The sequence below is a fragment of the Scleropages formosus genome, chromosome 6, assembly GCF_900964775.1.
Source record: "Scleropages formosus chromosome 6, fSclFor1.1, whole genome shotgun sequence".
Taxonomy (NCBI): domain Eukaryota; kingdom Metazoa; phylum Chordata; class Actinopteri; order Osteoglossiformes; family Osteoglossidae; genus Scleropages; species Scleropages formosus.
This window is the reverse complement of record NC_041811.1, coordinates 30,079,896-30,103,488: the sequence shown is the minus strand read 5'-3', so window position 1 is coordinate 30,103,488 and position 23,593 is coordinate 30,079,896. Positions and strand designations below refer to the sequence as shown.

At 48.1% G+C, this 23,593-nt stretch overlaps 1 protein-coding gene across 2 annotated transcripts in view; it reads right to left on the bottom strand.

Moving 5' to 3' along the window:
• Positions 1 to 9,439: 9,439 nt before the first annotated feature.
• cntfr (ciliary neurotrophic factor receptor) overlaps positions 9,440 to 23,593 on the bottom strand; it is a 137,790-nt gene continuing 123,636 nt past the window's right edge. Inside the window, exons 7-9 of one of the 2 annotated variants that reach the window (XM_018750889.2) lie at positions 15,036 to 15,225; positions 12,802 to 12,925; positions 9,440 to 10,510 (exon numbers count right to left, since the gene is read on the bottom strand). In XM_018750889.2, coding sequence (XP_018606405.1) covers position 10,510; positions 12,802 to 12,925; positions 15,036 to 15,225 — 315 coding nt within the window. In that variant the 3' untranslated portion in view covers positions 9,440 to 10,509. Of the gene's footprint in view, positions 10,511 to 12,715; positions 12,926 to 15,035; positions 15,226 to 23,593 lie in introns of those variants that run through there. The other variant, XM_018750883.1, reaches the window with a different exon arrangement.

Below are 23,593 nucleotides of genomic sequence, written 5' to 3'. Positions count from 1 at the left end.
GTTTATCCACAGTCGCACAGACAGTGCAAGACCACTGAAAACATCTGGGAACTTCTGTGGGCGCAACTGACAACAGCAGCAAGCAGATATACCCCAAATTTTTTTCTGGGGAGTTACATTTAGAAATATAGAAGGATAAAAGTCGGCGTAAAGCGGCAGAGCTCTTAAAGTATTCCTTCCTACAAAGAATACGATCAAAAACTTTAGTAAGCGCACTGTGCATAACGATAATTGATAGTGATTAGGTCATTCCTTTCTCTATCGGAGGGACTCTAATTGCCTGTTTGACATTAGGAGATGATGAGGATTCATTAAGCTGCGGCGCGCTGCAGTCGAGATCATTTCAGGGTTTGTTGGCCACGGGTTCGCCAAGTGTCACCGGATTGATGCATTGGAATTACTCATTGATTTCTCAGACTTCACGCAGTCTCCTCCCCGCATCCTTTTTCTCAGGAACCTACCCATGTTGCAGAGTGGTTACAAAGTTGTCGGTCTGATCGGCGGCAGGAGGGCCTGCCGTTCCGTTGCACTTAATCTGAATTCCTCTAATTAAAATAATAATTGAATTGCTTTGCAGATCATTTCATCCAAAAGGCATCATCTGCCTTGCAGCTTGAATATTTGTCTTTATAGCTACATTTTCTGAGTCATAACTTATTATGTACCATCCTCCAAAACGCAATAGACGTCCCCTTACTTTTGAATAGAACCATCAACCTTAAACTTTGCTACTAATGGTCAAGCTATTAAAAAAAAAAATAAAAAAATAAGCGCCATGACTGTTAGATTATTCTGCGAGCGGAGACTCGGCACTCAGGTTCTTTTTATAAGCACGATACAGACTTCCACACCGGGCCTGACGTTCTTGGGGTGCCAGTTGTGTGTGGAGTCAACTCCCAGTGCTATTGCCCTCATCCTCGTTCTTCCACCGGGAGACGAAAGCAGCAGCAGACCGAGCTCCCAGGCCCGGCTTTGAAACCCTCCTCTCCCCACCCGTGTCACCGACCTGACCTGGGATCCCCTGCCCAGATCCCCAACCGCTCTCCTTACATTTGCACTTGTCCTGCGATACAGACGTCAGAGGCCTGCGCCGAGTCGCCTCGCTGGAGCCTAGGGACGTCCTCGGGAACGACGCGCCAGCCCATAAATAAGTCCATATTGGAGTCCGCCTGAAGCCGTGTCCCTCGAGACCTTCTTACCGCTGCTTTCCTACCGCGTATGAGGATGAGCTGGAGGTATATATCACCCAAACAGGCCTGATGTTAATTAGATTCTCCCCCAAGGCAGGCCCCTTCCGACCCTCCGCTACTGTACCTCCCGACCCCTCGGCCGCGTTACGGGGAGGACTTGAAAGGGCTGCACAGCAGCGTTCCAATTTACCACGGGCGCTTCTGAGCGCGAGGACGTCTGGCCAGCGCGTGCGCCGAAGGGGTTGCTCTACGAGGCTGGGGTACGAGAACGCATCAGGCTCCCCTCCCTCCGCTCTCGACCTGAAGCCGCCGTTCGGACGCGGCCGCGCCGATTCTCCCATCGTTCCCGTCGTCGGCCGCCGCTCACATTTTAGGCCAGACGTCCCAAGGGTGTCAAACGCGGTGTCAAATTTTGCACCTTTTCGTGAGGGGTGGTGGTGGGGGGGGTCCTAAAAGCTGTACCATTTATATGCATTTACAAATGTGCTGTATTTTCTGTTTGGAACAGAAAAGAGGACTTCCATTGTTCCTTCAATTACACGGCTGCGAAGCTCGGGTAAACATTCGGGTTCCATCTATACAGATGTGTTGGCAGGTGGTCCTGGTCCCACAGGGAGATGGCTATTGTACAGCCTGAATTGCCTCAGTAAATTACCCAGCTGCATAAACGGGCAAACTGTAAAATTGTTAGCTGCGGAATTCCCTTTGTGCCTCGAAATGCGAGGCATCTGAATATGGAGATCGTGCCGCGAAGCAGCTCTATATTCCAAATGGCAGGATAAAAATATGGCCCCGAATGTTTGGCTGATTTGTAAATTCTGTTATGTCTACAGGATCCTCTTTGGTGTTTTTTAGTCTTGGGGACACGTACGTCTCAAAAACGAAAATTCAAATGTCCTCTAGTGCCTGAATCACAGCTCAGCTCGGCTCTCGTCACCTACGTTTGCATATATTCGTAGAACTGACGCTTTTCTTAGCAAACGTTGCTAACGTTGTTAAGCCGCTTGCAATTATTCGCACATTTATGCAGCAGGTAATGTATTTTAGTGAATTTAGAATTTTTTTTAAGTGTATTTATTTTTTTGAGGGGTGAGGTGGCACGGCGGGCTTGGCCTGTGCCTGCTCTCTGGTGGGTCTGGGGTTCGAGTCCCGCTTGGGGTGCCTTGCGATGGACTGGCGTCCCGTCCTGGGTGTGTCCCCTCCCCCTCCGGCCTTTCGCCCTGTGTTGCCGGGTTAGACTCTGGCACCCCGCGACCCTGCAGGACTCGAATCCCAGACCCATGGGAGAGCAGGACCTGGTCCAACCCACCGCACCACCGCGCCCCCGTGCCCCCCGCTGACCCCATTACGAGAAATAAAACTGTTTCGGGAAGCACTTGTGTGCTCTCCCATCTTTACTGCTCTTTACTACACACCTGAGTACCTAAACCCTTTACTTCATTATACTAAGTTGACCTCATCTTCTGTTATTCTCTCATTTTTACTCCATCAATTTTCACATGAGCTCCTTGCTCATGGGTACTGCAGCAAGAGGTGGGATTCAAGGCAGTGACATCTGAGTCTAAAATCAAGAGATCTAATCACCACGCTACCTACTACATCCCCGTACACTATTTAACTCCCTCACCTGGTCCCAGACTTCCACATCCCCAGTGCCCCCAACTTATCGAACCTGTTTTTTTTCCATATCTGGTATCTTTCCATTCCCCCTACACACCAGACCCAAGTCTGAGTTACACATAGTGAAGGTCCAAAAGGCTGTGTCTGCAGCCAATAATCAGAACCCCAATACACAACTACACCTTTTCTGCTTTGAATGGACATTTACAGTTATTTATTTAGGAGATGCTTTTCTCCAAAGCAGCTTCCAACAAACTCTATGTAGTGTTATGAGCACACACACCTACTTACACTGGGTCACTCATCCATACATCAGTGCAACACACACACACACACACACACACACACATACACACACACACACACACACACACACACACTCTCTATGTCTCTCACACACTATGGGTGAACCTGAACAGCACGTCTTTGGAGTGTGGGAGGAAACCAGAGCACCCAGAGGAAATCCACGCAGACACAGGGAGAACATGCAAACTCCACACAGACTGAGCCGGGATTGAACCAACATCTTCTCACACCACTCAGGCACTGTATGACAGCAGCACTACTCACCGTGCCGCCCGTTTGAATTATCTGCGTAAAACAATCTCATTACCTCTGGGAAATAGAGAGGCGAAAACGGACACAGAGGTAGATCAGGGTTATTACATGGGTTCCGAGGGACCTCCTCGTGGCGTGTCATGGGAAATATCTCAGGCCAGTCGACATCTCTGGCAGTTATGTGCGTCACACACGCACAAGAGAGATTATGTGTTTATGTATTCGGAAAGGTCCTCCGTCAACAGGGTATTTCTGAAAAAAAAAAAGGCAAAGGCCAACGCTCTCCGTTTCGTGATCCTTCGAATGAGTCCCAGGTAAAACAGTGCTCCATCAAGTGTGGAGCGTGCAATTTTTTTCCTGGCTGCGAAAGGCTGGCAAGGCCTTCAAGACTTTGCCATTTTATTTGCGAAATGAAGGATGCCATGTCGGAAGCTGCCAGAAGTTCTCTCTGAAACTGTCGCAGCTTTGCGACTCATCAGGAAATCTGGGCAGGAACCGCGGCGCTCGAGTACTTTGTTGGAAAGCTCTTTAAAAGGGAAGAAATTCCTTTCATACACTATGGTGACAGTAGATGCTGTGTGCGGGTGTGTGTGTGTGTGTGTGTGTGTGTTCTCTGTAATTACTCTCTGGCCGGTCTGGACTCAGCAGGGAGGGGATTGCATTCTCCGTCGGCCTGCTGTTTGGGGACGGCTCTTTGTTTGGTCTCTCGTTTCCGCCGGAGTGAAGGACGGCTCTCGTACCCGTCTGCGGGACTCGCTCGCCCGCCGCCGCGTGACCCACCCGCGCATGAATCAAACAAATTTACGGCTCGACTGGACGTGTCATTTAGCACATTCGGGGATCCTAATTACCCGCGTTCCGTTTCTAATGAGTCGTCTGATCGCCGGCGTCCCTGTGATGAAACGTCCTGTCCGTGTGTGCTGATATTTCAGCCTCTCACGGATACACTTCCTTCTGCAATCATTTCAGAAGCACGGCAAGCCTTTTTTTCAGGTAGTCTACAAGGAAGCTGGACCCAAGAGCCCTGCGCTGCTCATTACTCACAACCACAATACAGCGGGTAGCCCCGGGTTTAAGGAAACAAGCTTGACACCTGAAGGTTGTTTGTTTGAGTCCCAAAAGCAGGTTTACTTTTCTCTGGTAGAAGAGTGGTTAAGAACACAGACTTAGATAAGCCATAGATGGCCAATCCCTTTCCAGTAGGAAACCTGCTGTTTTACCCTTCAGCCAGGACACTTAACCGCTTATCCAAGTCAGGGTCGCAGTGGCCTGGGACCTATACCTGATATGCTGGGTCCAAAGCAAGTCAGGGCACACCCGGGTCACAAGGTAGTTACTTTAGCAAGGAATTTAACCTTAATGCTTAAGCGGTCAAGGGGGGCGCGGTGGCGCAGTGGCGCAGTGGGTTGGACCGGGTCCTGCTCTTCTGTGGGTCTGCGGTTCGAGTCCCGCTTGGGGTACCTTGCGATGGACTGGCGTCCCGTCCTGGGTGTGTCCCCTCCCCTTCCGGCCTTACGCCCTGTGTTACCAGGTAGGCTCCGGTTCCCCGTGACCCCGTAAGGGACAAGCGGTTCTGTAAATGTGTGTGTGTGTGTGCTTAAGTGGTGGGTGGGTGGGTGGGTGGGTTTCGCCGGGACCTACTCTCCGGTGGGTCTGGGGTTCGAGTCCTGCTTGGGGTGCCTTCCAGCGGACTGGCGTCCTGTCCTGGGTGTTGCCCCTCCCTCTCCAGCGGTGTGCCCTGTGTTGCTGGGTTAGGCTCTGGCTCACTGTGGCCCCCAATCGGGGTGTGTGTGTGTGTGTGTGTGTGTGTGTGTGTGTGTGTGTGTGTGTGTGTGTGTGTGTGGTATAAAGCTGAATTGGATAGAAGTGTTAAAAGGACAATAAAGAAAGCGGACAAATCTGGCAACAGTGATGACATGCTGAGTGGTATGTAGTAAAGCGTTTGGAAAGGTTCAGTTCACAATCGGGTGGCAGGTGCCAAAGCAACCCCCCTCCCCCAACCCCATGGTGCGGAGTCTGCAGGAACTCATTCACCCACAAGGTGCTCCTTGTCATTCACACGGCGGCTCTTTAAAGGTCAGCGCTGTCGTTGGGCGGCGAGGGCGCAGATAGCTCGGCGATGCCGTATCGATCTCTCTGGACGCGCCGTCTCTGGCTTAAACTTTGTGTCCGAAGGGGAATGTCAAAATGCCGAGGCGCGTAAACGCCTCGGCTGGGGATCGCTGGGCCGAGAAGCGAACGGTAGCGATCTTAACCACACCGGCAAAAGGGCCCCGGATGCAACGGAGCGGCAGCGGTGCTATTTTTAGAAAGGCGCGCTTATGGAAGAGCGCCCTGGGAGCGAATCAGCCAGGGCCCGGGAGGGAGGAGACACATCCAGCACAAATAGCCATTATCGCACACGGAAATAACAGCACATGGAAATTCACAACTTTTTCCAAACCGCATTTCTTGAGCAACTGTCTTAGCTGCCAAGAACCATGTGAACGGAGCCGGTTTGCGTCCGGCAAACCTGCGCGTCGGTGCGGCTTCCGAAAGCGCCGCGGCTCCCGGAGAAAGAACTAGACAGAATGGAGTCATTTTTAATCTGACATTTTCACTCCTTGGAATTTAAAAAAAGAAAAAAAAAAGAAATCTCCCGCATTCATTTTTACTGCTCTTAATTAACTGATGTCAGAAACAAGTATTACATATTTCACTTCACACAAACATTATTGATGCTTTTGTACCACTCGGGGATATTTTCTCCTGATTTATAACATCCGTCTGGATGCTTAATGTCTTCCCTCCTACGTTTTAGTGTATTCACAATTTCCTGTTAAAATATCACGCAGGCCCGGTTCAGGGAGGAGGGATACATTTATCAGAGGACAAATTAGCTGGAAAGAAGAGCTGGTGCTGGAAAGTGGAACCCTGCTCGCTCGCATGGCCAGCTCCGAGAAGAGGCCTCGACCGACGCTTCCACTTAATAGATAAAACTCTGATTCATTTTGCTGATTTGCTTCCTCTGACTTCCCCCACTCTGAAGGTGAACGTCCCCAACGTGACCACTTGTTCCTCTTCGGCAGCAATATCCCACATGCTTTGGGACAGCTGGCAGTGTAGCGTTAGAGCTTTTAGAGCCAAAGGTCGCTGGTTTGAGCCTCACCTCCAGCTATAGTACCTTTAAGCAAGCAAGAAAGGTGGTTATCAGGACTAGATAGAAAAGATGCATCTTCATAGTAAGGGGATGTGGGTATGGGGCAGTGTGCCCCCCCCCCCCCCCCCCCAGATGATTAGTTGCATGAAACCCAAATTTGAGAGGTTTGTGTCACCAAGAGGGTAGTTGGCAGCACCGGTGACGTGCCGCAAAGTGTTGTCGTAATGGCAGTGACACTGAGACTTGTTCCAGGGACAGTTGCTGCCAAGGGCCTGGGTTCCCAAGGAGAGATGATGACAAAGCATGGGAAGTATCTTCAGCCTGGCCAGCTGGTCCATCCTGAGGCAGTGAAAGGCAAGGATTAATTAAAATATCAGAGAATCCAACAGTGGGAAAGAGGAATGTGCGCCAGCACCCCGTCTGTTTCCGCTAGAGGAAGGAGTGGGGGGGACCTAGAAGCTGGGATGGATGTCCAAGGGTAGGGGTTGGAAAGAGGTAAAAACAAGGGTGACTCAGGGCAGGAGAGATGGAGATTCAGGGGCTGGAGGGAAAAAGGATGGATGCATGAGGGCAAGATGCTAAGAGCAGCAGCAAGGAACATCCAGGGGTGAAACCAAGTAGCAGAAAGGAAGGGGATTGATAAAAGTGTCATATGAATGTTTTAATATGAGTTTTAATTAATTTTTGCCTATAGAACCCGAACGCTGCTCACCAGTCAAAGTGCTGCACTCCTAAACTTCTGGTTCCAAGCACAAGACATCCAAAATCAAGAGCAGAGTTCCCTGTTCTGGCTCCAGTGTAGTGTAATGAGCCCCCTCCACCCCTCCACCCCTCAGAACTGCTGAAATCACTCTCAACAGTCAAAGGTCTCAAAATATCTTTGGATCCACTTCAATTCCTGATCTCTTGTCTGCTCCATCAACTTGCACTATAAAATTCTTCAAAAAAGTGCTCTCTACCAGTACTATATGAAACTACTGGTGTAAAGTATACTCGTTAAACAGCGGTACTAGAGTAAGGGGCTGTACTCTGAGAATCATGTGTCAGCATCGATATCGCCAACTGCTGCTGAAATGCCCTTCTCTTCTGAGTTATACGTCGCTTTGTAGAAGACCAACCAATTTCAATAACCGCATGTCCCGAGCGGGGTCGCGGTGAGCCGGAGCCTATCCCGGAGACATTGGGCGCCATGCGAAGGGGTGGGGGACACCCACACACCCTGGAAGGGATGCCACCGCATCGCAGGGCCACAACTAGTTATCCGGGCACACAGCTGGGCGAAGGTACTTGAGCAATTGGAGGGCAAGCACCTTGCTCAACACTGCACTACAGTTGGAGGCGGAAATCGAACCGACAACCTTTGGGGCTGAAGGCAGCTGCTCAGTTTGTAGAAAAGTGTCCTCTAAATGAATAAATGTAAGTGTAAATGCAGGATGGGAGAACAAAGGACAGAGCACCTGACTACCCCTGGTCAGGGACAGTAAAGAGAGGAAAGGATTAGGAAACAGGAGCAGGGACATTCCAGGACATTTGGGGAAGGAGATGCAGAGAGAGGCTTCAACAGAGAAGAAGCCTTTCGGCGTAATGTTTCAATAAAGGAGATAAAGTCATACTTCTGAAAGATAACATAGCAAGATGATTATTTCTGAGTCACTGTGGCTCACAGAGTCATTCCCTGTTACAGAACCCGGAATCGCAGCGCCTCTGCTGCCCACGACTCTTAGAAGCCCTCTCCAGTTTGACAAAGAGAAGGCTGCAGGAGGAAGGTTTGAGCAGCAGAAACACAAAAATGAAACCATTTGACGACTGTGGTGTTGTTGAAATAATACGGTGAGGATCCCCAATTTGCTGTAGGTGGGAAGATGCAGCTGATGTGAAATATTACTCTTGTATTTTGCATTCAGGGGGCGCAGTGGCACAGTGGGTTTGCCCGTGTCCTGCTCTCTGGTGGGTCTGGGGTTCGAGTCCCGCTTGGGGTGCCTTGCAATGGACTGGCGTCCCGTCCTGGGTGTGTCCCCTCCCCCTCCGGCCTTGCGCCCTGTGTTGCCGGGTTAGGCTCCGGCTCGCCGCGACCCCGCTTGGGACAAGCAGCTTCAGAAAGAGTGCGTATGGATATGTATTTTGCATTCTGGGCATACGGCTAATATTCTGTGGCGCTTATAAACGACATTCCAATCAATTACCTTGCAGGAAATAATCTTAACAGTGAGAAAAAAAATTATTTGAATGCTAAACATTCAACAATATCCTCTCTTCCACTTCTTCTCCACCGAGATCTCGATATAATATAGAATAGTAAAATATAAATATAATATGTTCTTCACACGTGTGTTTGGAACGTACAAACGCGTACATGATCTATCCAGTCTTCTCAGCAGTAAAGTAATTTTGGCAGTAACGCTTTCACAGGGAGTGACGCGGTGGAAATAAGATGCTTTTCGAATCGCAGTTTACCGAAATGTGTTGAAATAGTTTAAAATTGCGTGTACGTGTAGGAGGTGAGAGTGTAAACAGGGATTGTCTCTTTCATGTCGTGCTTGCGAAGGAAGGCTTCTGAGAACATCTTCATGAAAGGAATCACTGATGCTTTTCCATCACAAGAAACAGGCAATTCCAGAAAACTGTACATCTTAACAGTTAAATTATATATTTAAATAAATTTAATTTATATAATTAATAATTTAAATATATATACACCCACACACACGTGTATAGGTGTGTGTCGTACATCAAACATATATAAAATCATTTAAATATACATTTTCCAGTCATCGGTCAGCTCCTTAATAAATGATTGGTGATGATAGGAATAATTACGAATGAAATGAAGCGCCTTTCATTGTGAAATGGTCACATTTAATGAACAACTTCTCATTTTATATACATCTATAAAAAGAACCCAGATACCGGTTACAAGAATCTAAAGCTAATACATACATTATTAAATAATAAACTTTTTTTTTCATGTTAAAGATACATATCATTGTTTACAAAATATGATCGGGGGGAATTAAGCAATTATGAGCGCCTGTAAAGCTAAGATGCTATATGTATATTTCATTTAATAATAAACAAATACATAAAGAGCAACAAGGTTTTTCGAATAACATAATATTAAGTTGTGATACTGGCTATTAAAGTAACATCCTGCAAAACACATCTGCAAATGCAATGGAATTTGAAAGCAAAACAGAGCTTATCCTTATTGGCTAAATTCTCTCTTTCTAAGTGAAAACCGGCGGAAACGGCTGAAAACGGTCCATCGCAAGATGATGGGATACGGTTGCTTTCAGCACGGTTACGCTGGATTTATTAACAGCTTTGTATTTACTGTGGTAAACGTACATAACAAAAAAAAAAATTTAAAAAAAAAAAAAATTTAAAGCAACATAGGAAATAATCACTAATTTCCCCCAAAAAAAGGTTAGTCCTCTCTCCTTGCTGCAGGATGCAGGTTCCTGGAATTGGCGCTCTGGGATTCCTCCTTGCTACACAGGCACAGGCACCGGGAAGCCGAGGATTCTGGGAAAGTGTGTCCAAGACAAGTCTTTGGCATGGCAAGTTAGCTGTATGTAGCTGCAAAGAATGACGTTCATCCAGTGTCCAGTGGGGCCTCCGGAACCGTTTCGCTAATTTGAAGTATCAAAAGCAACCAACACACCAACTGATTAAAATAAAAAATTAAAAAAAAAAAAAAAAAAAGAAAATGGAAAAAAAAAAGCCCAGAAGATGTTTGTTCTTGTGCTGCCAGACAAATGTGTCTTTTCAGTCAAAAGTTCCCTCAAATCTTTTGCTTCCCCGGACCATCGTCCTGTGTCTGTGTAGTGTTTTTGTTTTTTGTTTTACTTTTTGTAGAAATTTTCATTTTCCTCATCCGTCAGTCTTTCGTCGTTTTCTTCGCGAGAAATTTCAATTAAATTATCAATGCACGATATCCATTAACATGTGCAAAATAGAAAGAGACGCTCCTCGACTTTCTTCCACAGGAATGAAACGTACACATCTGCGGAACGGGGAGAGCGAGAGAGACAAGCAAATGTAATTACGCAGCAAAACAATACCCTCGTATCTGCAAACAGGATTTATTAACGCTGCGGAATTATGTGAACGTTGCAGCACTGTGCCACTACTGAGGAATAATGGGGAAGAAATTAGACTTGCAATTAAGATGTTTCTTGTTGTTATAACTTGGCTGTATCAGGGAATCTAACACTAAAATAAATGATTATTTCTATAATTAGCCAAATGGATGAGCCTTTGTAAGTACTACTTACACACTTAAATTATTCACTGATCTCCACTTCCTTCACCGCCAAAGTCGCTTCCGCTCTACTTCAAATCAATATTTCACACTGTAAAACCTTAGAACGAGAAAGTTCCTTCGGACGGAAGATGACATTGGCAACAAGGGTATGAAGTTCCAGGGGTTTAAAGTACACGAACTTGCAGTTTTATCTCCCGTGACACAATGTACAGGTCAGCAGAGTAGCACGCCTTCCTGCATCAATAACTCATTTGTGACTGAAATGTCAGGGAGAGGCGTGCACTTCCAGCGCTGAGATTTACGGTGGCCTCTCCTCACGGCTCTTGGCCCTGCTCAGGGGACCTGGGTAGCTGCAGATGCGCACGTCCCCGTCCTCCCTTCCATTTACCCCCTTTTACCTTGCACCGCTCCAGCTCGCACACCTGTAGGGATCGGCAGGTTTCCGCTCCCCGCATAACTCATTGCCCTCCCACCTTGGAACAACGGGCAGTTCTGGGTTGTCGCATTTCAGGAATGCGCAGCAGACAGCTGTTTCATTATTTATCCTCTCATTAGCGATACATCCGAAAACGAAGGAAGCTCCGTGTTGATAATATAACAGGAAGCCGGAGACGCGGCAAGCGCTGTTCAATGGAAATCCGCTGCACCAAGGAGGACTCCTGGACAAGTGAAAGAAAAGCACGTCCCTCAAGTGTTGTGAGGACTGCGCCGTGAAAACAAAAGTCTAGAATAATTGTGTCGGAGAGTAATTTACTGCTAAGATTGTATTGTTCTGGATACAGGTATCCTTCAATTTACAAACTGTCTGCTTGAAATTTTGATTTAATGACTCTAGATTGGCTTTTCATACTCAGTTTTCAATATACAGAAACAAAATAGAAGTAAGGCACACGCGCATATCGCACATCGTCTGAAACCGCTTGTCCCGTGCGGGGTCGCGGGGAGCCGGAGCCTAACCCGGCAACACAGGGAGCAAGGCTGGAGGGGGAGGGGACACACCCAGGACGGGACGCCGGTCCATCACAAGGTACCCCAACTGGGACTTGAGCCCCAGATCCACCAGAGAGCAGGACCCGGTCAAATCCACTGCACCACTGCTCTCCACCACCTCCGCTCGACGTATGGCACTATAGCTAAATTTAAGCATGTTCAAAAAGTTGAAGTTTGCTCCTTGTGCAGGTGAATCAGAAGTAGAGTAATGTACGGTAGTTGACTGACTGCAAATTTCTCAGTCTTTTGGTTAGGAATGTTAGATTGCTGCTTTAAGAGAATTTAAGAGAGTGGGGCATTACGGGGAAAGTATGAAATTCTACAGGTGTCGATGACTTATTTAATTGAAAGATTCGGAGACAGCAGTGCTATTAGCAGAAGTTTAGCTGTTGGTTGTTCAGGTTATGTGCGTGCATTTTAGTAGCTGTGGGCAGTTTTAGAAAGCTGTTCACAATAAAGATGAGGCGCTCATTAGATCCCTGCTTGGTTAATTGCTCATCTTGTGGAGAACCGATCAATACAAAAGAATAATGAGAATTACCCTGGAGCAGTTCTTTTAAATGGGGAGAATAATAATTTGTTACTAGCCCATCCATAAACCCCCAAAAATTTTGCCCCAAATATCTCTAGATCATTGTAAAACTCCTACATAACTACCAATCCTTGATTTCAGCACGATATAAAACACATTTACACACTTGAATCTGCACAGTTTGATATCCACACCATCTTCAGGATTTGATGAATTTAATAAATTAAAGTATTCCTGTAGTTCTGATTATGGCTCCATAGTGCTGAATTTGGTTTTGTTCGTGGAATAAGAACAAAAGTGGACTGAACTGTTGCTTTCTATTTTTGATAGGAAAAAGAGCATGGTGAAATGTCATATATGGAAAGCCCTAAAAAAAAGAGCTTCCCTTAAAAAAAAAAAAAAAAAATCATCCTCCACCATGGTTGGTACAGCCTTTTTAATGAGGCTTTAACGTCACAGTTGAGTGCTACGAAGGTGCGATGGAGAAGGTTCACCTTCCACTACTCACCACATGACTGACAGCAAAGCAGATGCCAGGAGCAAGCATGGTGACCAGACTAGGGTGGAGCATCCGTCCACTGCTGCGGACAACTGGGGCTCTGCAGACGGCGGTGCCGCGGACGGGGTCGTCTCTGAGTGGAGAAGAGGTGTGTCAGCAACACTAAACCGGGCTCGACAGGTGCCGCCAGGGGTTACTGAAGCACAGTAGAACATACATTCAAAAAAAAAAAAAAAACAAATCAAAGCTCAACTCTATGAAACACATTCAATCGACTTGAGGGGGAAGAAAACCATTAACAGAATAATAGTGAATACAAACAGTATATTTTGTCAATGTCACACTAATGGACACTATTTCCACTCTGGGATCCTGGGACCAGTCGGATACACTTAGTCATTTCCTCATAGGTCTGACTGCGTACATGCTGCATAACGTGCATAATGCGAATGCAGCCGTGTGCGCAGTGATCAGCACACGCCGATGCCTGGGTATGCAAGGCCGAGACCAGTCCTACACATGGTGGCTGAGAAAACGCGACCTTTGGCTCAGAAACTCCCATTTGTTAACTTCCCACATATTCCACGCGGGATTACGGATTCCACAGATCGGTCCACTCCGTTACGGCTCTCCTCTCTGAAAAACGTGAAGGAGCCGCTGCTCTGTGCTCTCTTGGCGGAGTGCCGCTGTCAAAAGGCAGCTGTGCAAACATGAATAAATAACACGCTGTTTCATCATGCTCCCGAAAAAGTTTGCGAAATTAAGGTTTCTCTGTGCCTTGTATCTAATTATTGTCAGTTGTGGGCCCATTAGCGGGAGGAGGAAGAGCCACGCTCCGTTACACCGCCGATGCCTTCTGACGGAGCTGGTTCGAGGCTCCCTTTACTGCTCGGTCTCGGGAACGTGCCGCACGGAGACGTTTGCGGGATATCGCGTCGCTTTCGAGAAGGTTGCCGTTTGATCCGTTCGCAGAGAGCCGAGCTGAATACCTAATTCGGCCGCAGAAAATGAGAAGAACGGCACGAGTGTTGCGGGAACGGCCCGGGATCGCTCCGCGCACGTTTGATGTCGTTTGCTGCACAATGCAGCTGGACAAACCAATTAGATATTTTTCGCCAGTGGAAAATGGCCTTACATTTCCAGTTATGGAATCAGCTGTGTAATCAGCATTTCTGAGCGAGTTCTGCAGCAACAGGGCCTCAACACATTCAAACGTCCAATCGCGCAGCCGGTTTCCAGGACGATGCTGCTGCCATTTAGCCAAACAAAATGCAGGCAGAGAACATGGCATCAAAGGACTTACTGAGAGCAAAACAGAGTACATGGCACCATGGTGAGTGAAACAAAACTACTTTCAGCTGAAATGTTGTAAACTCGGTGCTATATGCTTATTACTTTCAATGCATCTGAGGATTTTCTTCTTACAAGTCAGGGATGCTGTACTAAGCTACTTACACATTTATACAGCGTTCTTTACCCTTGTTCAAGGGTATTAGTGCAGGAGTGGGATTCAAATCAAGCTGTCCCAATTGCAAGGTGACATCTCTAGTCGCCGTGCTACCTGTTCCCCCATGTTTAGAGCTCAAACTTTGAATTTCTTCTGACCTTTTGTTTTTAGTCAGTGAATAAACCTCAGCTGAATTTAAAAAAAAAAAAAAAAAAAAAAAAAAAACACTGGGGAGAGAAACTTTACGCTGCCCTCAAAAGTAAAAAAAAATTCAAATGTGCAGTGGAAGAATTACAGCACAGTGACTAATACACCCATAGCTGTTATGTCAACATACATAACAGAGAATATAGATCTACTTTGGGATATCAGTGTCTATAAATAGGTGAATGGAGGGGTTAATAAATCGGGTATGATCACACTATCCAATACATGCAAACGGACAACGGTAATTGGGTTCAATAATTCTTTTAAATAGCCTGGAATATTTTACTTGATTCTGTTTATAGGATGCCGCTCAGTTTTATTGGATTATGCATGCTTAGTTTACTCCAGAATTCTTCAGCAAAACCCGAGTTGACAGAACAGACATCTGCTCTTAACTAGCTGCGCAGCTGCCCTCGTTCCGGGAGGCGGGAAAACACGGGCCGGCCAGCAGGGGCAGCACTGAGCCAATATCGCCAAATGTGTTAAGTCCTCAAGAACCCAGGCCTGGTTTGAGGAGTCTGTGTTGCATAAGTTGTGGGCTGGATCAGTGTGGAGATGCTGGCTCTGGGGAGCTTGGCGAGGTGCTCACCTACGATGACCTCTGCCTCGGTGGTGGAGGTGATTTGCTTGGGCTCCTCCATCCAGGGTGTGGCGTGCACGGCGACGCTCCAGTCGCTCCAGGTGCCGATCTCCATGTCCTTGGCTGCCACTTGGATGATGTACTCCTTCCCCGCGTAGGCATCGGTGATGGTGTGGCTGGTGCTGTCCGACAACTCCACCTGCGAAGGCCGAAAAGAAGGAAACTTTAGGACTACTGCAAGGAAGAGGTCCGGAGGGGTTGGCGGGGCGGAGCCAACCAGCGATCGCGATACCAGGAAACTGTTCTCCCAGTGAGTAGCACGGAAATTTGCACAAAACACGACTAGAGTCTAAGGAAAGCCCGCGGGTGAAGCCGAATCATTTCCGAGATCATACAGCGTCGGCTTGGAGTGTTTCCATCAAAATCCAGTCTGCGCGGTGAAAGTGTCGCTCTTCTTTTCGCGACACGCGTCACGCGGAAGCGCCTGCTTTCTACTTGCTGTCTGCGCGGGTGTTAACATCCTGTATGGTAGGCTACTTTACCTCCATGCGCCCTTAGAACATCAGCACCAGCAGTGACAGGTACTTCTCAGAGACAGTGCGCGGTGTGCAGCCCCGCTCAGGAGATCCGCACCGGTCGCTGAGGTCAAAGGTCAAGGCCGAGCGCCACGAAGGGAAACGCTCAACGGGAAGAGGAAGCCATTTGGTCGTAACTGTTCCGGCAGGATGAGCGCTGCCAGAAGCAGGGACGGTGTTGAAAGCTGGGGGGTGTCAGGATCTGATACTGTCATCGCCGGCAGTCCAGCCTCCCCCAACCCCCCGCTCACTTTGCATCAGCAGAAACAGAAACCGTGAGAAAACTGGATCATCTGAGGGGACTGCTGGATACTGGAGAAGCATCGGTTTGCACCTTTCCATGAGCCCCCCCACCATTAGATTACAGGAAGGTTAAAAACACATCCAGCCCTCTCTCTCGTCACGAGACACCGATGCCGCGAGAGGGCTTCCATTAATCATATTTGGGCTGAACCGCTGACCTTTTCAAGTTCACATTTGAATTCGACAGTTCAGAGTTTCCCTAATACATACAGCGTGGCTGTGTTAAAAGAAAAAAAAAACAAAAAGAGGGATTCTTCGTTTCTACGACACCGTTTACACGGCTTTGCCCCACCATGGAAGCCCGAAGAGCCTGAGCTGTGTTGTACGATTCGAACGCTGCTGGACTGCAGGTGGTAACCGGCCCGTGCTAATTTGCTTTGTATTAGACATGATGGACGCTGAAGTGGATGGCAAAGCACTGCAAAGTAGAAAATTGGCGCAGGCATGCAGAACATGAACCAAACGGATAGATTAACGCAAAGTTTACTCAACTGAAGTCCGATATTGTGGGGCAATTTGCATGAATTTGCATAATTCGTAGCAATGACAAAGGGGAGGGGAACAAACGGAGAGGAAGGAGTTCCACTCGACCACAGGGGCAAAAACATCAAGATTTTTTTTTTGCTGTTTGTCCGTGATGACTGAACATGCGGAGCGTGTCCGATGCGCGCTGGGATCAGCGCTTTCCAGGAACTTTGCGATTTCCATGCAAATGCACTCACGTGTGTGTTTACCGAGTGTTCTGCGTGCATGATGATGATGATAATGATGATGTACACCAACATGAGCACGCAGCGGTTTCCCGATGAGGCCAGCAGGAAGTCGGGACGAGCCCGTAAGAGCGGGCTGTCTGCCGCCCGGCCACCCCCCCGCCAGGCCTCTTCAGCTCCCTTTCACGTGCTGCTGCCGTCGAGCTCCGTCCGAGATCAACCCCACCACGGGGAGGCCTCTGCTCGCTCCAGGGGGCACGAGCACTGTTGTTTGGGACCTGCCTTTACACACTTCGCTCGACTCCACGGCACGCAGAGAGGGATGTCGGTCACCGGCTGTGGGATTCCTTGGGTTAGAAGGAAGGGCCTCTGCTGCGCTGTTAATACATATGGTGTTCAGCCCCTCCCCAGGACAAGGAATTTAGTGTGGAACAGGCTTTAGGTTCAAGAGCTCCCCAGTCAAAACCTCCACCCTTCGGAAAAGACCACTCTTGCTAAAATGTGGAAATTCTTGAATCTGGGAGCTGCACAGTATTATTTTTTTTTTTTAACTGTTTTTATAATAGTAAGTTGCTCCCCCCCCCCCACTCCCCCGCTGTACAGTGGCACTAGGAATGGGATTAACCTTCAGCTTCTCATTTCCTCATGAACCTGCACACCCTCTACTAAGCCCACTGTTCAAAGCAGAAACAGTTTTTAATACTTTTTTCATATTAATGTTATTGTTGAAAGGGAGGTGCGGTGGCGCAGTGGGTTGGACCGCAGTCCTGCTCTCCAGTGGGTCTGGGGTTCGAGTCCCGCTTGGGGTGCCTTGTGACGGACTGGCGTCCTGTCCTGGGTGTGTCCCCTTCCCCCTCCGGCCTTACGCCCTGTGTTACCGGGTAGGCTCCGGTTCCCCGTGACCCCGTATGGGACAAGCGGTTCTGAAAATGTGTGTGTGTGTGTGTTATTGTTTCGTCACATTATCTCTTTATTTTCTTCCACAACAGATAATGAATGCAATGCAGTGACCGTATCGCCTGAGCGAATTTGCACAGAAGTCGGTCACTTCCCATTCCGATCGCTTCATAGTCGCCGTGATGTTTTCTAAATATTGCCTTTTTCTCCTACCCCGTTACAGCTGCGCTCAACATCTGTCTGCACAAGCCGGGGAGAGCGCCGCCATCCGCGGAGGTGCAGTTCCTCTTTCTGACAACAGAAGGCGCTAACAGCCCTGGACATCTTAACTAACCGCACGCTTTTATTAGTATGAGGGATAGGCTATATGTGGGGGAAAACGGCTTGCATAAAGAGGTTCCGTTTCACCGTAACACATACATGTACTTTACGTAATTCTGAAGCCAGCCATGTGGGTATTGTAAGACTTTGCTTCAATGTGACAACGAATTTCTGGCTTTCTCGAGGCGAGAATGTCACAGGGACAAAACGAAGAGCAATCCAACACTTTTTTTTTTTTTTCTTCCCAGGTTATCTGCTGAATGTTTTTTCGTCCTCCGAGTCGAGGCCACGTCGGGAAGCGGTTCCGGCACCCTGCGATCGCGGCGCCGCTTTTTGCCGGAGCGCGGCACCGGAGCTCGGTGAGGTCTGCGGCGACAGGAGTGTCAGGATCCTCTTATCGTCAGCTACGTGAGCTGCGAGACTCTTCACGGCCCATTCAGGGCGTCAGCGGAGACGACCAAATTATTCCCCTCTTTCATTTAGCCCTTTATCTTCAAAGACAGGCTTCTCACTTTGGGGGGAAATGTACGTCTTTATCTGAATGCTCAAGGATTCCATTTGTAGGCCTAATTTCATCAGAGGTATGCCATAACAAACTACTCATTTTGTCATTTCTTCCTCTAAATGTCATTGCTGTTCTCCGCTCGCTGTTCCTTAACCACTTCTTTCCCGGATCAGGGCCAACAGGCCTTTCGTTGCGGACGAACGCGTCTCGTTAAGCACCTTAAATGCAGCATCCTTCGATAAACACGGTGAAGCTCGTTTAAGCTTCAGAACAGGTTCTATTTTTTATTTGAAATTATTTCATCATTGGGGGGCACAGTGGTGAAGTGGGTTGGACTGGGTCCTGCTCTCCGGTGGGGCTGGGGTTCAAGTCCTGCTTGGGGTGCCCTGCAACAGACTGGTGTCCTGTTCTGGGTGTGTCCCCTCCCCCTCCAGCCTTATGCCCTGAGTTGCTGGGTTAGGCTCCAGTTCCCTGCAACCCTGTATAGGACAAGCAGTTCAGACAGTGTGTATGTATTTCATCATTAGTGTGTACTTTATTGCAGGAATTGTTTACATTTACTCATTTATCTGATGCTTTTCTCTAAATCAGCTTACAATGATAAGGTTACAATTATTTACCCATTTATACAGCTGGGTAAATTTACTGGAGCAATTTAGGATAAGTACCTTAATCAAGCATCCTACAGATGGAGGTGAGGATCAAACTTGTGACCTTCAGATTCAAAGACAGTAGCACTAACCACTGCACTACCAGCACTTTCCATTGACTTATACGACCTCCCTGAGATTTCCTGTGATTTTGGCACACGGACTCAGAGAAATAATACGAATGAGAGCAACAGAGGTCAGCATGCCCTGCAAAAAAAAAAAAAAAGAACACTATACAGCAGATGGAAACTTCAAACTTTGTTTTATATTAAAGAAAAAAGTACCCAGTGGACTTTCTGCGAGTCGTTATTGTCTCAACTCCCCGTAAGGCGGTCAAATACTAAGAAATTTCCAATTAACTGACTCTTTTTTCCAGAGCAACTTAGAATGATCAATTTATACAGCTGGGTAATACTTACTGGAGCAATTTAGAACAAACACCTTACTCGAGGATACCGCAGTAGTAGGTGGGATTCAAACCAGTGACCTTCAGATCCGGAATTGGCAGCGCTAACCACTACACTACCAGCTTCAGGAATAGCTTGAGAATTTATGTGTAGAGCACGGAGAGTGCGGTATACGGCTGGACATGCACGCAGAGACCGTAGCGGATGGGGTTCTGACCCCAAAACGTTTTGCTCACGTGCATCCCAGTCTATAGTAAGCAGTGCCAGGGAGCAGAACCATACCCCACAACGCTCATGTGTGCCAAGGCCTGTCCCACTTCTGAGCATGTGTGGAAAAACCCAGCAGGATGCTGGGAATGAGTGTCCCGACAAACACATGTAGGCTCACAGGGTGGCACAGCCAACTTTTTAAAATAAACTCTCTAGTATCAACATTCGAGGGCCTTCATCTTCTGTTCTACCCACCCACTGTGAGCTGTTATGAAATATGCTTGATTTCGCAGTAACATCTGAGTAAATAAATAATTTATATGACTTTGCACATGGACAGAGCGGAGCCCAAAAAATGGGATTTCATGTGTTAAATATATCTAATAACCAGTTCTACTTGTTATAATCTCATTAGTCATTCTTACCCTGTTCTGCAATATTTATATTCGTAGCAAAGCCAGCGTCTGCGTTATAAATTTAAAAGATATATAGCCGCTCGGTGCAGGTAAATTTATTCCACAAAGTCAAGGTTTCCCTAAAAGGTGAGCAAAGCTTTTGCGCGATAACCATAGATGAGGATGCGGAACATTTCAATTTTTCTAACCATTTCTGGAAAACAAAAAAAAAAAAAAAATAAAAAAAAAAAGGCAAAATCTCGCAGAAGACAAAAATCACAATACGAGAAGCACGAGCAATAAATCTTTAAACGATCAAGAGCCTACGCTTCCAAACTGGGCCGATAACTTCATTTCTTGGACGTCGCAACTTAAGACACACGTGCTGGAGCATCCTCGTGAATTCGCGTCGGGCGACATCAACAGTTAGTTACTCCCTGCGCTCGAACCTTTCGGAGGAGTGTGAGAAAAAGCTTCCAACAGGGGCAGCTTTGAGACGCGGCCTTCATTGTGTGTGATCGGCAGGCTGTAGCTCTATCTTCGGCGTTGGACCTACGCTTGAGAGGGGCTTAACCATACGGTGTGGCGAAAAACAGAGAGGAAGGGGAGATTTGTACATTCTTCAGAGATTACATAAGGACAAGGCGATCGACCCAGTCTCCTGCCGCTCTCGGTCCAATTTAACTATAACACCCGACCCTGACTTCAGCCTTTTGGTATGCAAATCAGTGCTTTGAGGGAGCAAAATTCTTTTATGCAGGATTCAAATTCTTGAGCTTCTTGCTTGGAGTCGTGTATCCAGGGACAAAACAACAAGACCCTCAAAAGTGGACGCATGGGTGTTCGGGATCGGAAGGGGCTGGGGTCTGTCTTCAGTGTACAAACATGTAGAGGCCCGCATGCATGCACACACACACACACACACACACACACACACACACACACACACACACACACAATGTGCAACAAAGCCTCAGCAACCCCACAGACATCCAGAGCTAACCTCAGTAGAAGGCATTTGCTGCAAGGTACTTTTGTGCTTAAGGGGGTGTCGTGGTGCAGTGGGTTGGTCCTGGTCCTGCTCTTCGGTGGGTTTGGGGTTCAAGCCCTGCTTGGGGTGCCTTGCGACGGACCGGCATCCGGTCCTGGGTATGTCCCCTCCCCCTCCGACCTTACACCCTGTGTGCCGGATTAGGCTCCGGTTCCCCGTGTCCCATATGGGGCGTGTGGTTCCGACGGACTTTTGTGCTCGGTAATTTGGACGACACCTATGGCTCGAGGGGAGGGAGGAGAAAACCACTCCCCTTGCACCTCCTCCTGTACACATACGTGTGTGTGGAAAGGGGGATCGACCACACGCGACCCGGGACTCACGTCACACGTCGTCTGCTGACGGCAGAAAGGTCAGCACCTGCGCGCAAAGATAAAGAGGCAAGAGCCTCACCACCTCCCACCTCATACCTACAGCGGTTCCCCGTCCAGTGAGCGCGATCCCGCCGCTGGCCAGTATGTAGCGCTGCGCTTAGAGCCGTCGTCTTGCCATCCCAAATCCCTCAGTTTGAATCCCACTCCTGCTGCAGCACCCTTGACCTCGGTACTAACCCTGAACTGATGCGCTGAGAATACCCTGCTGTATAAATGGGTAAATCATTGCAAAGCTCCTCAGCTAACACCGTGCGCCTCCTTGGACAAGGGCGCCAGCTAAACAAAGGTTAAAAATAATGGTTACCATTTCTGCAACCAGCATCAGAGCATATGTGGCTGTAGCAGTGCAGCCCATCTGTCAAAGGGAAACACAGGATTGGATACAGCAGGAGGGAGGTTTGCTTTATGCGTCATTGCGTGATGGATTCATTCATTGTCTGACACCCCCCCCCCCCTCCCCTCCGTCTTCATGGTGCCATTTTCAAAGCCTGGCTGAAGGGATGGTTAGCAGCTGAAAGAGGACGGAAGAAAGGCCTTATATACGTTTAAAGAGAAAAACTCACATTTTCACATCTGGGCTTTGTATAGCGCTGTGATAGGTCTTCGTAACCTGTGTTCTTAACACGTTTGGGTGGACTTCCCATTTCATACCGTGTATTAATACTGAGCTGCAAGCCCACAAGCAAATTTTCCATGAGGAAAAATAAAAAAAAGAAAAGAAATTTGCCAGGAGAGACCGAATCTGAAGACGATCGCATGTCCTGCACAGATTTTCCTCTGTATCTGTTTTTCTCATGTGGCGGATGAGTAAATAAATACATTTGGCCAAGTGGTGTCTGCAGGTGCACCAGCTTCGGGCTGCTCCGCAAGAGCTCTTGGAGGCAGGACAGGACAGCGAGGCCCAGGCTCTGCCACATCAGCGCTGAGTAATGAACCGCGAGCAGCCGGACCGATAACGGAGCCAGGGATCGTGCAAGTAAACGCGACGAACGAGAGCCCTAAACAGACTCCACTCCGCTCCCTGTTTTGCATGCCGGCTACCGAACAAAACCTGCGCCGTTTCGCACTCAATTCAACAAGCATTTTATTTTCAGAAAAAAAAAAAAAAACCCCAAACAAACACGGTATCGCAAAACAGGCCATATGGCGGGTTTCCTCGCTTTCGCTCGGATGTTCTCTCCGCCCGAGTCCCAGGCACAACTGCGTTTAACCTCCCTCAGAGAGGCACTCTGCCTGCAACTTGTAAACACGCAACCTGAGCTAGATAGCAACACTCTGCACCTATTCGCACACGGGAAGAGATTAGCGGAAGCGCAAATCTTTGAGTTCCCCACAAAAGGCTGCAATTTTTAGGCCTAAGCCAGCAGAGGAAATCACGGGGTGCAGAGTTTAGGTAAATTGGGCTTCGCTGCAGGGGCCCTGCTGTTGTAACCTTGAGGCCGGCGGGCGCTTGAGCCGAGCCGCTCCGTCCGAACGGCTGGCCGTCCCGCTCGAAGGGGACGCAGAGCAGTAAGTTGCGTGCTAGCATGTGATGATTACGTAAGAACTGCAGGAGGCAAAAAGAATTCCTTGGGTTGAGCAAACTGTTTCAAGTCACATGTTGCCGAGGCTCAGCTTTGAGCTGTCATCCATGCCCTTTGAGTGCAGACAAGCCTTATGAGAAGCATACCTTGCATTTGATGCACGGCAGGCAAGCAGCTGGAGGGCAGTGCCTACGCTGAGCTCACATGGCACACATTATGTTCCTGTCAGACGCATTAGGCCGCCTAATTTTACCAATTATTGATCTGTGTATGATTAGACTTTCTGCTACACAGAACTCAAGCACATGCAGACAATAAACAGGCAAAGGCCTTCGACTTGGACAGAAATGACTCCAGGATGGGGGAGGGAGGACCGCAGTGCACACTGCACTCCCCATCTTCACTTCATGGCCACGCTGGTCACCCCGGGTTACATCATGTCACACTTTACCATGCCGTGTGGCTTGCAGGCTGTAAAAACAAGCCTAAAGGACCCGTACACAATGTCTGTTGCTCGAAATGCCATACTCTACCCACAATTCCACAGCAGCCGGAGAACACGGATAAACCGATCTCTAAAGAAACCGTGTCCGAGTTCTCCCACGATGGCTTTTTATTATATATATCTTGTATATACATATAAAGT